At 51.9% G+C, this 15,946-nt stretch overlaps 1 protein-coding gene across 1 annotated transcript; it reads right to left on the bottom strand.

Moving 5' to 3' along the window:
- Positions 1-9,757: 9,757 nt before the first annotated feature.
- On the bottom strand, positions 9,758-15,409 carry LOC149346343 (uncharacterized). Its single transcript, XM_089586370.1, has 2 exons — positions 13,956-15,409; positions 9,758-9,952 (listed from the first exon to the last, which is right to left on the bottom strand). The coding sequence occupies exons 1-2, from the start codon at positions 15,129-15,131 to the stop codon at positions 9,809-9,811; spliced, it is 1,320 nt and encodes a 439-aa protein (XP_089442496.1). The 5' UTR covers positions 15,132-15,409; the 3' UTR covers positions 9,758-9,808.
- Between the last annotated feature and the right edge of the window lie 537 nt (positions 15,410-15,946).

The raw sequence follows: 15,946 nt of genomic DNA, 5'->3' as shown, positions 1-15,946 counted from the left end.
CGGCATTGATTCCTTATCCTCCCAAGTTTAGAGAACACATTTATGAAAACTACTTCACAACGCTGTGTTCCATGGCTTGTATTTTCATGCCACTGCCCCTTTTCTCTCGCGCTCTAGAAACATGAGCAGCTCACGCGTTTATAGTCAGATGCAATTTAAGTCTGCAGTGAAGCTCCGCCCACATTCAGCCTCCGCGCACAGAATTCCTCCACGACAAAAAAGTAGTCCGCTGGTTAAACGTTTCTTGTTACCTAAATAAGAAGCCTATCACAAGAAAAAGAATATGAGCTCTAGAATTTTGATACGTGCATTGTTTAATAAGGTCAAACATTAAAAACTGCATTCCGCTTACTGTTGCAATTGGCCAGCGGGGGAATACAGAACGTTGCAGACCGCAGCTTAGTGTTAGCAGGTGCTGTTTTTTTTTAAAGTTTTATCCTACTTAGGGTCCGACTGATTGGCATCCACAGGCTTGCAGGTTCTCAGAATTTTCCGTTCGGCATGATTCTGATTGGCCAGCTGACCAAGCCTAGCGCGACTCGAATGATGGGAGGTTGCGTTTAATTATGATGCAAATGTTTGCTGGTATAATTCGCACGCGCAGATATAGCAATTTCCGCTTATTCGCCACATCGCAACTGGCTGAATATTGTCATTGCTAAGCGCTGACGATCGAGAGCTTATCAAAAGAGCTCGTGCCTATGCTACGCGCCGGTAAGGCAGCGACGCATAGAGAGAGTAGCACGCATTGCACACAAATTTATCGACCGTGTAAATGTCGGTTTGTGCTGTTGTAAATTTCGTTGGTGAGAATCTCACAGATGGCGTGGCCGACGGTGAAAATTGCTCCGAGATGCGATCCGCCCGTCCACTTTATAAGCTAAGAGCCATGTAATGAGGAACTTCGCGTCAAAAGTTATTTCTAGAGCTATGGCTTCGGCTTGCTGGTCTTGATGCAAGGTTTTTGATCTTATGTAACATTTGCTCTGAGTACCCCACGCAAAAATATGAAACCTGTCGCGGCCACCGGAACCATAGCGCGCGGGCTCCACGTCCGTGGAAGGCCACAAAGACGCCCGAATCGGTCCTGCACAGATAAACCGTGCTACGCTTTCCTAGTCTGCCTAAAGCACTGCCTCCTGATTATAATTCAACAACTCCAGAATGGTCAACTCCCGCTGTGTTCCGCTATATCAACAGCACGGATATCGCGACAGGAATGGTGAAAAGGTACGTCCGCGTTTCCTCTGTCCCGTACCGTAAACACCAATAAAAGTTTTCTGCTATCGCACTTTGCGGATCGCGATTTAAACTCTTTGCGCTTTTTTTCTGATGAACTGCAACTTCGAGATTCCGGAGTTATATGTATTTCGAAAACGACAGGACAGAAGGCAGGGGCCTCTGCCACGTCTCTCCGATTAGCCCTCTCCTTTGCCAGCAGTGGCACTGTATCCCCACAAGCTTCATATCTCATCCGCCCACCTAACTTTCTGCCGCCGTCTGCTACACTTGCCTTTCCGTTTATTCCACTCCGTTACCCTTAAGGACCAGCGTTTATCTTGCCTTCGCATTACGTGCCCTGCTCAAGCGCGTTTATTTCTCTTGTTTCTGAAATAACTATAGAAACTTAGGGGAGCGAAAATAACGACACGCACCACGTTATGAAGTGAACAGAAGACTGATGTTTATTGCATTGCGATTGTCCGATATGGATTCGGAATGTCCATGGTTGCCCGTAGGCAAAATTACATCCGCCGAAGTTAGTTTCTACATACTCCCCCCCAATGAGCCTTAGCTCATTCGTAGAGGGATTCGAGGGGGTACAACAGTTGCACTGGTCTTCGAACCACAGTTCCACTCGGTAGGCGCACCATGCAGGCCCGGGTCCGTCCGTCACGTCCGACTAACACCTCGATGACTTCTCCCATCTTCCAGAGTTGCCGTGGTAGAAGATGCTCGTATACTAGTACCAAGGTTCCTTTCTTGATGGCGTTCGATGCTGTCGGTATGTTGAAATGTGCAGTGCGCAGACTGTTCAAGTACTCCTTCTGCCACCTACGCCAGAAGTGGTCAGCCATCCTTTGACGATATCTCCAACTGCTGTCAAGGTTGTCTGACCGAGGCGGCTCTGATGCGGAACTAGAAACGGCGGGTAGGGAGGTCAGACGCTTTCCCACCAGAAAATGCGATGGAGTGAGAGGTTCCGGTTCAGTTGCTTCTGCGTACACGTATGTGAGGGGTCTGGAGTTGATGACTGCCTCAATTTCTGTGAGGACTGTTGCAAGCTCCTCAAAATTGCAGTAGCTGTTCCCCAACACTTTTTTGAGTGAAGACACGTCACAGATCGTACCAACCTCTCCCAAAAGCCGCCCCACCAAGGAGCTCTTTCGGCGATGAAGTTCCATTGGATCCGATGGTTCGCAAAATATCTTTGCAGCTCTTCTCTACGAATGGTTTTCCACATCTTTCTTAGATCCCGTGACGCACGTTGGAATGTTTTTGCGTTGTCCGAGAAAATAACTCGACACACTCCTCTTCTTGCCACAAATCTTCTGAACGCCTTAAAGAAGCTGGAGGCAGACATGTCTGTCACCAATTCAAGATGTATCGCCTGTGTGACAGCACATGTGAAAAGGAGAATGTAAGACTTCTTGTTTTTGCCTTGATCTTTGGTGTTGAGCGGACCGGCAAAATCTATGCCTGTCACCTCAAAAGGCAACGCTTGTGTTACCCTTTCAGGAGGTAAGGGAGCCACTGCTTCAGTGGCTGCTCGGCTGTTCAGGCGGTCGCAGGTCACGCATTTCTTCAGCACCCTTTTTACCACTTGTCTTTCCTTCATTATCCAGAACTGCTCTCTCAGTTCTGTGAGCGTTTCAAGTGGTCCAGCATGTAAAAGGCGCCTGTGCGTTCCGTCAACTAACAGCTGGATGAAGCGATGGCTCGCTGGGAGAACAATAGGATGCTTGGCATTGTAGGAAAGCTCGGCATACTTCAGGCGTCCCCCAACTCTTAATATTCCGTGATCGTCTAAGAAGACATTGAGGTCACGTATTGGAGACGCGTTCGGTATTCGCGCTGAGCGACGAATGCACTGGAGCTCTTCGGGAAAAGCCTCGCGTTGTACATCTTTGATCAGGCAAATTTGAGCGTTGTTCGTCTCTTCTGCTGTCAGATATCCGTTCCGTCTCTCGGTGGGATGTCTCGAGTTATACAGATATCGTTGCATCCAGGCAACAACTCTCACCAGCTTAAACACTGAACTGTAGCGTTTAAAAGGTAGAACAGATTCTTCCACTCCTTGTGTCACACTGTGAACATTAACTGGCTTCCTTTCTTCATCGACAGTTGTATCTCCAGAGACAATCCTCTCGCTGCGTGGCCAGTTAGCGCGGGGTTCGGTGAGCCAAGAAGGTCCTTGCCACCAAATCCTGGTTGACGTGAGCACCTCAGGGGAAACTCCTCGGGTAAGGAGGTCAGCCGAGTTTTCCTTTCCTGGGCAGTAGTTCCAGATGTCTGGATCAGTCAGTTGCTGTATTTCCAGCACGCGGTTGGCGACGAATGGTTTCCACTGTTGAGCAGAACCCCTCACCCAGTGAAGCGCGATTGTCGAATCTGTCCACAGAAACCACTCTTCCACTTGGAGACTTAGCGATCGAGTCAGGTAGTTTTTTAGCTTGGCGCCCATTAGCATTCCCATCAGTTCAAGTCTTGGGAGAGAAAGCTTCTTCAGCGGGGCCACTCTCGATTTCGCCAAGAGCAAGGTTACTGTCGGCCAGCCTTGTCGACATGCGCGCAAGTAGGCAACGGCTCCGTATGCCTTGGGGCTTGCATCCGTAAAGATATGCATCTGCAATTCGTCATCGGCAGCACTGAGGCACCATCTTGGAACAGTTATTGCTGTTAAGTTATGCAGCGCTGTGTGCCACTGCGTCCACGCTGTTTGTACCTCTTCAGGCAACGGTGCATCCCAGTCAGCGCCTAGTTCCCAGAGCGTCTGAAACATTAACTTAGCTGTCACAGTGACCGGGGAGATCAACCCGAGGGGATCGTAAATGCGCGCCGATGCCTGAAGGATAAATCTTTTTGTGTTGCAGTTCCGGTCTAGAAATTCCAAGACAGGTTCCATTGAAAAGGCCAAGCGATCTTCTTCTTTATCCCATACAAGTCCTAACACGCGCGTGGTGTTGGTTGTGGGACATTCAACGTGGCTCGTCGGACACCCAGTTTTTTCCTTCTCAAAAATCTCCTGTAGTCTTTTGGAATTTGAATTCCACTTTCGAAGAGTCATGCTTGCCTCTTTCATTATGCGCACTGACTGTCGATAGAATTCTTCAGCTTCTTCTTCTGTGTCTGTGCCTGTGATGAGGTCGTCGACGTAGAAGCTCTCTTCAAGCGTGGTTGCTGTGCCAGAACAGTCGTTAATCGTATGTAGATGGTGGCGTATTGTCGCGGCAAGTAGGAATGGACTGCTGGTTACTCCGAACGGGACCCTTGCCATTCTCCAGACTTCTAGCGGGGGGCTCGGGCTTTTCTTTGTGGGTACCTGCTCATACCAGAAGAAGCGTACAGCGTCACGATCGTCTTTTCTCAGTGAGATTTGCAGAAATGCCTTTTCGATATCTGCACTGAGTCCGATGCGGTGCGTTCTGAAATTCAGCACCATTTTCAAGAGGTCCGGGTTTAAGTTCGGTCCCGAATCTAGTGCTTCGTTGAGTGCCACGCAACCCGCATCACTCGATGACGCATCGAACACGACTCTGACCTTAGTTGACAGGCTATCAGGTCGTAGCACCGCCCGGTGAGGCATATAATACACTCTATTCTCCGTCTGACTGACTTCGTTCTTTGGGAGCTTCTCAGCGAATCCGTGTTCGAGGTACTGACGTATGGCCTCATCGTACTTATTCAGCATTGTCTCATCTTTCAATAGTTTCTTCGTGAGACTAGCCAAGCGTTTCCTCGCGACTGCTTCGTTGTCGGCAAGATGAAAATTCACTGGCTTCCATGGAAGAGCCACTTCGTACCTCCCATCGATATGTTTAATGGAGGATTCAAAAGCCTTATGAACTTCTTCATGTTCTTGCTTATGTGGAGGGGTTTCGGAAATACCCATGCTTTCCAGCTCCCAGAATGACCTGAGCTCGGTGGCCAGTGCACTGGTGTTTTCCCTTACATTGGCTCGAAGGACAGCTACGGTTGCACTGCCGTTGCTGTGGGGAATGGCTCCCTGAAGTGTCCTCCCGAAGTGTGTCCTAATAGCCACCAGACCACCCTGCATCTTCTGTACTTCGCCGGTCACTAGAGTCCAATAATAGTCAGCACCGATCAGAATACCAATGCCATTGCTTGTTAATTGTGCAGGTGGCAAGGTAACATCAGCAAGCTCAGTCACTTTAATTCTGACTTCTTGTACCACATCCTCAGGGATCAGAAGCTCGTCAGTACAGATTTCAGGTACCTCCAAGGCTTCCAAACAATGATCCCTTCGGTCGTACTGGCTCCTTAACCAAATTCGCACTCGTCTGCGCTTTTCTTTGATAATATTGCCTGTTCCACCGAAAGGATAGATGGTAATATCTTCCTCACCCAGTACCTCTAGATGTAGCTGGTGTGAAAGTTCCTCTGTTACAAAGGTTCTTTGACTTCCGCCATCAAAAAGTGCACGGCTGAGGACTCTTCGTCGGCTACCCTCCGCCCAGACCTGAGCTGTCTGGAGCAGCACGGCGGACGTCATTTTTGCCTTACTGTGCGTCGCAGAGTGCAACTCAGTCGCCGTGTTATCTGATCTCTTCCAGGTTGGATCGCACATCGGAGTGATGTGTCTTCTTCCACAATTTTCACATTTCACTCTTTTGTTGCGACACTCCTTAGAAGTATGTCCTCTGATTGCGCACCGATAACACCGACCTGCTTTACGCAACTTGTTTCTCTTTTCTTCCAAAGACAGTGATGCCTGGCACTCCCGTGCAACGTGACCCTTCGAAGCACAAAATGCACAGGCCTCAGTCTGTTTGGGTTGGCTAGTTAAGAGAGATGCTGCTGAGCCCCTGAGAGTGGCTGACCATTTGGGAGTTCTGGCCCTTTCCTTCTCAATTCTGGTTTTGTGACTGGCGTCATTGTTTTCCCATTTGCCAACTTGAAGTGCTTTCTCTCTACTCTCGACTTCCAACTTCAGGAACTCTAGCAATTTCTCTATCTTCAGATTGTCATTCGCTTTATCTGAAGAGCGGCACTTGTGATACTCCAGGACGAGGCCAACTGGTAGCATCCTAAGCAGTGCAGAGCACAACATAGCTTCGTAACTGCTACTCTGCACGCCTAGAGTCGTTAGTGCGGCCATATTACGCTGTAGGTGATCGTATAGTCGTCGTAAAGTGCTCACCTCGTTTGCATTTCGTACCGGTGGTAAGTCGAGTAGCTGCGTCAGATGTTCTTGAATCAGGACATCAGGCCGACCGAAGCGTTCCTTGAGGAGGTCGATGGCGGCGTCGTAGTTTTCTCCTGTCGCCTGAATGCCTGCCACAGCTGACAATGCCTTGCCTGTAAGCGTTGATCGCAGGTAGAGAAACTTCTCGGAGTTGGTGAGTGCAGCGTTGCCGTGAACGGCGTGCCGAAACTGTTGCCAGAACGGCTGCCATTCTGTTGTGGCACCACCATATCGTTGTAACTCCAATTTCGGTAGTTTCACTTCTGATGAAACGCCTATTCCTTCTTCCTTTTGGGGGCATGTCGATCTTTCGGCCACCGATCTCTTTTGTTGTGCCTCCTTCACTTCCTGGTCCAGCTTCGCCATGTATGTGACCATCTGGTCGTTTAACTCTACGGTGCGCACGTAGTCGTCTTCCGCGTTGCTGTCTGGTACGACCTTCTCTATGGCTGCATCCACTTCCGTTAGTTTTTTCTGCAAGGCGTTTAACCTTGCCAACAAAACAGTGAAGCTTTTCCCGTCTGCCTCGCTCTCGAGAGACGAGTCTATGGCAGCGAGCAGCGTCGTCACCTGCGTTCTCAGCGCTGCCCTCTTTGGGCTGAGCCGCTTCATAACTGCGTCTCAGGTTTCGTGGCGGAGAAGCGCCGCTGGGCCTCGCTACGCAGTTGCTGGGCGTGCGCTGTTTCGCACGTCTGCGGTGGCTGCCTCGTTGGTGATGCTGGTGGGTCGCGTTTCTTTGCGGTTCACAAGTCCATTGCTGATAAACTGGATCGACTCATCCCGGGTATTCGGCACCAAAATATAGAAACTTAGGGGAGCGAAAATAACGACACGCACCACGTTAGGAAGTGAACAGAAGACTGATGTTTATTGCATTGCGATTGTCCGATATGGATTCGGAATGTCCATGGTTGCCCGTAGGCAAAATTACATCCGCCGAAGTTAGTTTCTACAATAACCAACTCTTCTTCCCTCACCCACTCTACTCGCGTCCGGTCTGTTAAAGGCCTACTTGACCGAAATTTTTCAAACCGTAAAAAGGTTGTTTTTTCATAGTACACCCCCCTATTATGCTACCCACAAAACATTACGTTCCAGTTTCAAGCAGTTAAAGTGCCAACGGCGCGCAAAAATTTGAGTTTTCAATACCGAAACTGGAAAAACGGGCGCCATTGCCGCCCGCCGGAAGTGACTCATGTTTGAGACACGAGTCCGGACAGGTTCGGTGCGTCTGCTCGTTGCGGCTCGTGCAAAGCGCTGGTACCGGTAGTGCGTGCAGCACTTTGAGCAATAAATACTGGTTGTATGTGAAAACACGCATCTTAAAACGGATGAAACGCCCTGGAAAAAATTTTAAACTTGTTTTATTTTGCTGTAGGAGACTAGAAATCCTCGCTCAACGTAACCGAAGATGATCGCGCCGCAATGCTAGTGAGCGTTGTTTGCCTGGCGGTATTCGATTACACCTTGTGCAAAGTTCGGACATAGCAGAGGAAGGAAGCATATTCAAATGGAGGCCAAGTAGAAGAAGTGCTTGTATTATCAAGTCGGTTTTTTGGGCGGTCACGCGCGTGCTAACAGCACATGTGCGCTGTTGTGCATGCAATATGGTTATTGTCCTGATAAAAAAAAATGACCTGCCTTCTGCTTTTCCTTCTACTTTTCCTGCTCATTTTTCTTCCCCGTCGAAAGGTGTTCCTACTTGTGCATAGGAATTTGGAACAGGGGCTGTGAACGCGAGGTAATCAATGAGAACAACTGGCTGTCTAAAAAGGGAGCTCTAGAAATTTAAGCGCTGTATTAAGTGAAAGAATATGCCAGAAGCAAAATTTGTGTAGCGGAATAAATATATATTAAGCATGAAATGCTTTTAGCCCCCGTTGTCGGCAGTGTGGTGACGTCACGCCGAGACCTAGAGCCATCATCCGGGCACTGAAATCCACTCATCCGGGCACTGAAATCCACTCATCCGGGCACTGAATTCCCGTCATCCGGGCACAGAATTCCCGTCATCCGGGCACTGAAATCCACTCATCCGGGCACTGAAATCCACTCATCCGGGCACTGAATTCCAGTCATCCGGGCACTGAAATCCACTCATCCGGGCACTGAATTCCAGTCATCCGGGCTCTGAAACGAGAACATCCGGGCACCGTACGAGACTCAACGAGATTTAACGAGACTCTCTAAGCCCTCCTACGCGACCGGCATGCAAGCACCGGTTGGTCTCCAAACGAGACAAAAAATAACTGCTGCCAGTGCCTTCTCAATGTTTGTCAGGATATCAGTGGAGCTGTGGGTTTGATAATGCACGGAATTATAATTTCCGATTTCTAATAAGGCGTGCAAAAAGCACATAAATGCCACGTTACACTTCGTTGTCATACGTGATCCGGGGGAGAAGCGCTGCGTTCAAATGGCAAGGCATCGCGCTGAACGGGTGGTGGCGTTCCTCCCTTCCTGTACGGTGCGGTTTGGGTGTCCACCGAGATGACATTAGGCCCGTAAACATTTCATGCTTACTCTACTCTCGTTTACGGGAGAGGCAGAGATTTTTTTCTCTCCGAGGACCATGGCATCAATGCGGTGCCGATGGTCGGCTGGTTCATCATTTGCGCGCCTCGGTCGGGCAAGCCACTGCGCATTGCAAAATACATGCCGGTTCAAATGAACAAAGCCTTATGCACTGCGCTCATTACTGTATTTACCTAGAATCTCTTAAAGCACGTGAACTGCAGAGACGGAAATGTTTTTCTAATCTTTTCAAACCACACAGCTGGGCAGAACGACGTGGTTGCCGGACCCCTGTCGACCGTATACGCCTACCACGCAGACTGCCGGTAGTGTATCTGAATCGACTGAGTAATAATGCAGAACATGCAATCAAAATTACGTGTTGTCTTCCTTTGAAAATATTATCATTCAAATAATATGCTCTCAGTTCTCTGAGGTCTTGGAGACGCACCTCGGATATATTGCTGAAGCTTCCTGTAATCGACCTCAAGTATGAACGGCGCGAGGCAGTAAGAAATTCGACGTTTTCAGTAACGCCCATGTTGTCTACCAGGATTCTCAGCCCGGCTTGCGAATCTTCGAGGCAGCAGATTCACTCGGTGCACGATGGCATTATTGCGCATTGGGCAGAGCTGTTCCGCTAAGCTAGCTTGTGACGAGCGGTTCCCCCATCCTATTTATTCTCCAAATTAGAGACGCCTCGATGCCTTTCTTGTCCCAAATATAACCCTCTCGGTTCGTGGCATGCTTTGCCGATTGGGCCAGAAACACGTGCGTGCTCTGATGCATAATGTAGACCGGGAGGTGGTGGTGAAAAACATTTATGGGAAATTAAGTTTTTTACAGAAAGATGATTGGGGTAGGACCCTATTGGCCCTTTCCCCTTACAATACTGGGTGGAGCCCCTATTCCGGTGCCCCATTGGCAAGCAACGCCGCCCGCGTCCGTTGAACCAAAGCCTGTTGGCTTTTTAGGTCTTGACAGCCGAGCAGGGCCGCCTCCCAGTCCTCTCTGGTGGGGTTGAGGTTGGGGGGGATAGATGGGTTTGACTGACACGCCCAAACCATGTGGACGGTGTCAGCCACCTCCCCACAGAACTGGCACGCGCCATCAAAGGATGTATTGAAGTGTTTAAGCACCGCCGGGCACAGCACAGTGTTAGTAAGAATTTTGATGAGGAGGCGCTCGTCAGCGCGATCCAGACCCTTACAAGGGGCCGGGTAGCGCCGGTGCTCCTCCTTGTAGTAATCGGTGATTTGTTTGAATGTAAGGGCCAGATTGTCTGATTGGGAGTACCCTTCTAAGGACAGGGAGATAGCCCGGGGAGAGAGTGCGCGGGCGGCCTGATCGGCCTGTTCGTTTCCCTGGAGTCCCTGGTGACCGGGGGCCCAAATCAGGTTGCGTGGAGTTGGATCTTCGCATCGACAGCTATATTCCAGTATGCGCCAGGCAAGCGGGGGAGCCCAGCCCAACTCGTAGTTCCGACAGGCCCCTCGCGAGTCGGTGATGATGTGTTTTGACTTGGGATTCGTGAGAGCCAGAGCAATGGCAATCTCCTCCGCGTGTGTTGCGTTGTAGGCTTTGAAAGTGAGCCCGTTAACTGTGTTTGTGTTGTGTACGACTGCGGCCGTGTACCACCCCCCGTGGTGTGGGCCGGTAACGTCCACGTAATACACGTGTTCTTGGTTACCATAGTATCGCGCCAACGCTTCCGCGCGCGCCTGGCGACGACCGCTATGGTCTTCTCTGGACATGTTGCGGGGAAGGGGTCGGACCCGGAGGGCGCGTCTCCAGGGTTCTGGCACTCTCTCCCTTTCCTCAATGTGGTAGTCATGTTTGATGTGTAGCCGGTCCAAGAGGCGGCGACCGGACGTGGTCTGTGAAAGACGCGTGTATTGGTTGACTAAGTGGGCTTCTCGAAGCTCCCTAAATGTGTTCACCACGCCCAAAGCCAGAAGCCTCTGGTTGGACGTGGTGACCGGGAGATCGAGAGACCGCTTGATGACTTTCCGCAGGATGACCTCCAGTTGGTCATCATCGTGTTTGCGCAGGTGCAAGTAGGGAGTTGAGTAGAGGATTCTACTCGTTATGAAAGCATGGGCAAGCCGCAGTGCATCCTTGCTTCGTAATCCGCCCCGCTTGTTGGAGACCCGGCGGACCATGCGGCCCACCTGGTCTCCCACCGTGCGAAGTTTGGCTAGGGTGGTGTCGACTCTGCGTTGGTGGTGTATGAAGAGGCCAAGGACGCGGATCTCCTTGGCCTCCCGGATCGGTCCCGAGGGGAGACTGATGCGAAGCGGTGTTGTGTCCCGAGGGGAGGGACGTAAGTGCACAAATTCTGATTTAGCTGGGGCGCACTGGAGTCCGCAGTAGGCCGCGTAGTCGTCGACTAGGGTTGCCGCTGCTTGCAGGCAGGACTCCATGTGGCCCAGGTTACCTTGCGTGGCCCAGATTGTAATGTCATCCGCATAAAGAGCGTGATGTATCCCGGGCAGAGAAGACAATTTGGAGGGAAGACGAAGCATTGCCAAATTGAAGAGCAGGGGAGACAGGACCGCGCCTTGAGGTGTTCCCCTCGAGCCGATGGTGTATGGCCCGTGTTCCGCATCTTGTATGCGTATATAGGCTTGACGGTCTGTAAGAAATTGTCTTATGTAATGGAATGTTTTGTGGCCACAGTTGGTGTTACTGAGGTGGTCCAGGATTACTTCATGTTTGACGTTGTCGAATGCGCCTTTAAGATCCAAGGCCAGGACCACCTTGTCGTTGTGGGGACATTCTACAGGATCTAAAATGTCGTGGTGGAGCTGCAGAAGTATATCCTGTGCTGACTTGTGAGGACGAAAACCGAACATAGTGTCCGCGAAAATGTGCTGTGTTTCGAGATAATCGGAGTCTGTCACGCACCATCGTCTCCATCAGCTTGCCGACACAAGACGTGAGGGAGATGGGGCGAAGGTTCTCCACATCAATAGGTTTGCCGGCCTTCGGAATGAAGGTCACGAGAGCCGATTTCCAATCGAGAGGGAGAGGAGTCTCTCCGTCCCAAATGCTATTGATGTATTTGAGGAGCGCGGCGTAGGCTGCGTCGGGAAGGTTGGCCAAGAGCTTGACCGTAACCTTGTCGCGCCCGGGTGCAGTGCCCCGCTTCATCTTGCTTAAGGCCGCCCGGAGGTCGTGGAGCTGGAACGGAGTGTCCAGCTCCATGTTCTCTTCGCCTGCATAAGAGTACGCCGCCGGCCGGGGGTCCTTAGTGGTGCACAGGTATCGATCCCTGAGCGTGTGCGCTAGCTGTGTTGTCGATCCTTTAAAGTTGTGCAAGGCCCTATGTAAGTGGCGTTGGGCTTCCGTGCGTGTTTGTATTGGTTCAATGAGAGCGCGGAATAGGCGCCACGTGTTGCGGCCAGACATCTCGCGCGCAGCCGCGTTGCACCGGTCCACCCAGTTAGTGTCGGCTAGCTGAGTAGCATATTCTGCTGCCCGTTGTGTGAGTTCGAGGATGCGTTTCTTTAGGCGTCTGTTATGCTTCTGTTTCTTCCATCGTTTGGTGAGGCTGCGGCGGGCCTCCCAAAGGTGGAGCAAGTGGTTGTCCACGTCCGTTTGTGTTTCTGTGAGCTGTATCAGCTTTTCGTGTTGTGTGAGTGTAGACGTGAGCGATTTGGACCATGCGTCGTATCCCGACTGGACGGGGTCTACGATGGGTAGAGAGGTGCGGAAAGTCGTCCAGTCCGGGACACGAGCTTGTGTTAGTGGACGTTTCAGGGGACGCATGTAAATGGTTGTGTTGATTATACAGTGATCACTACCCAGAGTGTCCTCTGTATTCAGCCAGTCGGCATGGCGTATGTTGCGTGTAAATGTGAGGTCCGGGCAAGTATCTCGTTGAATCGAATTGCCGACACGTGTTGGGTTGGCGGGGTCAGTGTGTAAAGTGAGGCCAAGTGTGGAAAGAAGTTCCGCAAGCTTCCTCCCACGTCTGTCCTCCCGGGGGTACCCCCATAGCCTGCTCGGGGCGTTGAAATCCCCGACGATCAGAAGGGGATCCCTTCCAGCCACCTGCATAGCTTGGGTGAAAATTTCATTGAACGTGACGTTCTTAAGTTTAGGTGGGCAGTAAATGTTTAGAATGTGTACAGGTGGGTCAGACCGCTTTAGGGGCAGCACTGACACCATCGTGTATGGGAAAGGCGGTGTTGTGGGGAGCGTGACCTCCTGCGCAGTATACTGCTTGTGAACAAGTATACATGTCTGCGGGTTGTGTTGAAATGTAGTGTAGTTTGTTAGTTTGGCCCCCGCACCGGGTTCCTGAAGGGCAACCACGGCAACGAGGAACTCAAAGGTCTCAAGATAGAGGCGGAGATGAGTCCGCTTCGTGCGATTCTTGAGACCACGGCAGTTCCACTGCGTTAGTGTAAGCGGCTGAGTTGTTCTTGCTCGCGACTTAGGGTTGGGGGCCATGGTCGGAGGCGGAGGGTGGGGTTACGTTGTTAAGACTCCCCAGTCCGCTAGTGCCCGGCGCAGACGTGCAGGAGTCTTCCGAGAGGTCAAATTCATCGGGAATAACTCTGTTGAATTTGGAGGGGCGGTTAGCGTCCCTGATTGGCCCTACGCGTTTAAGGACGCGCGGATTGTCTTTTATCCATTTTTGGATAATGTGAGTTACGGCTTGTGTCACCTGTGCGATGACACTCTCCACCTGACACGCAATGGTATCGTGGATAATTTTGGGGAGGTCAGCCAATTGTGTTTCAATCGCGGTCACCCGGGTCTCCAGGGCCGCGGCGCGACTCTCCACAGGAGTAGGAATCTCCCTGTCTGTGATGTTTTCTTCCTCGCCGCTCGACGTGGGCGGAGTAGGGAATTGGGCTTTGAGCGAGTTAAGCTCGCTGGCTAGTTTTTCGTTTTGAGCGCGCAAGAGGGCGAGCTCGCGCTTGAGTTCCTGCGTCTCGGCGGTGCTGGTGGGGGAGGAGGGAGGAGGGGAAGGAGAGGAGGCGACCCTCGCCCAGCTGCCTACCTTGGGTTGGTTGCAGGCGGCGCCGCCAGATGAAGCGCTGAGAGCTGGGAACTCCGCTGCTCCGGGTGGTGGCGGTACCGTTGCTGTCTTGCCAGGGGGAGGCCGTGGCGTCTTCTGGTTGTTTTGCTGGCGGCCGTTGGCGTGACTGCCCCGTGTCGCGCCGGAATTGGCTCCCTTGGGTGGCTTGATTGGCGGCCTGGGCCCTGGCTGCGGAAGCCGGATGAATTTTCTTGTGCATTCGCGGGAGCTGGTGAGGTGCGGGCCCCCGCATATTATGCACACGGGATTGCAAACGTGGGGGGCCATCCCCTCAGTACCCACCCCCACGTTCTGGCCACAAAGGCCGCATCTTTCTTTGACCGGGGTGGGACAGTTGTCCACCCGGTGCCCCAGCGTGCCGCAACGGTAGCACGCTGGCACCGTTTTCTTATACTCCTTGACGGGAGTCAGTTCTGCGTTGTAGTGGACGTAGCGCGGAACGCTGCGTCCCTCGAAAGTTAGCACAGCTACATTCGATGTTCCCAGCTTGCGCACATGGACTAATTCACCACCGCGCCACTGCACACTATGTTTCAAGGATTCGCTGGTTTCAAGGTTATGCACAGTAATCACACCACGACACACATCACCGGTGAGCTTGAGGTGTCCGTGAAGCGGGAGCGATCCTTTGCTGGTGGTAATTTGGATGTCCGTCAGAAGCTTTTGAGCCACCTCGGGGTTCTGCGTGCCGCAGACGATGATATTTTGTTCCCAATTGGGAGAAATTGTAATCGCATTCATATGCTGTCTGCCGATGAGTTGCGAAATGGCAGCGCCGAGCTCACCGTGCTGAAATGCTGTCTTGAGGGCGACCGTACTGCGTGGCCTCAGCACGATCACGTAATCGTCAGGGTTCATCCTGACCGTTGGCTTAGGCGTCCACTTGGAGACTGGTGTCTTTTGTGGACATTTAGAAGACGGAGCGCGAGCGTCTCCTGTTGCTGAGTTGTCAAGAGGAGTCTTGGGCATTGCAGCTCCTCGTGCGTTCTGCCGGCGGCGGCGCCGGCTCTCAACGACTTGGAAAAGGGCAGCTTGCTGCGCCGAAATGGTGGATGGGCCATCCTCTGGCTGGCTTGCAGGGACAGACGACCACGACAGAGTCGTGGGGTCGTATCCGCGTTGTTCAGGCAGAGCCATGTTGAGAGGTTGACCGGCGGGCGTCTCCGCAGCCAGCGGCGGGGGAGCCAGAGCCGTTAGGCTCAGCTCGACCGCTACGTGGTGATGCGGAGGGTTGCTCGAAGTGGTCGAAAATTGGGCGTCCCTGGGTCAGATCGGTGTCTCCAGGATCCTGCTGACTTCACAGATGCAGACGCACAGGTTTGATGGGTGTTACATCAAATTGCCGCGGTTCCAGTCGAAAATCGACGGAGCCGATGTGCCACGCGTCCGATCGCTCCGCGCTCAAACGCGCGTCCCTCTAGACCGGGAGAGCTCTGTTGACAAAGCCCAACCCACAAAAAGGATTAGCTCGAGGCAGAAGCGTCAGTCGCCCACCATTATGTTTTTTGAAGAAGAGAGGGGAATTCACGTTAAAACCTGAGCTCCAGACAGTTGACATCAGCTTTCGAGATCGGGTGTGAAGGGCAGTGGCCGAGAGGTATGCATAGTGCTTTCCGCATTCCTCGTATTTCTTTCCGCGGCCACGCACTTCGCCGACATGATGCCAGCAGTTAATTTTTCTTGGACACCATCGAGCTTCGCGGTGAAAAGAGCCAGAAACGAGCCAGAAGAAGGGCTTACAAGCGGCGCTCACTCACTTCAGAACGCCTGAAACTGGCGAGCCGGCGATGCCGGTGTCTCAATGGTGCGTCATTTCCGGTCAGGTCTGTTAGTTGTTTAGCTCACCGCTAAGGGACTTTGTCGTCTGCTAAAGAGGTTTTGGAACGCTTCTAACTAAAATACTAGACGCTTCACAGCCCTAATGTTAAATATAAATATTGTTCATAACATGC

Source organism: Amblyomma mixtum, chromosome 4, assembly GCF_055824585.1.
Source record: "Amblyomma mixtum isolate Tamu chromosome 4, ASM5582458v1, whole genome shotgun sequence".
NCBI lineage: Eukaryota > Metazoa > Arthropoda > Arachnida > Ixodida > Ixodidae > Amblyomma > Amblyomma mixtum.
The sequence above is the reverse complement of the archived record's forward strand: the minus strand, read 5'-3'. Positions and strand labels throughout refer to the sequence as shown.

Bases quoted from the DNA above. Each gene is read 5' to 3' on its own strand.
- LOC149346343 (XM_089586370.1), bottom strand. From the start codon at position 15,131: ATGGCTCTGCCTGAACAACGCGGATACGACCCCACGACTCTGTCGTGG. The intron at 9,953-13,955 runs GTAGGCAGCTGG...CAACCCCACCAG, and splicing joins CCGCCTGCAACCAACCCAAG to AGAGGACTGGGAGGCGGCCC.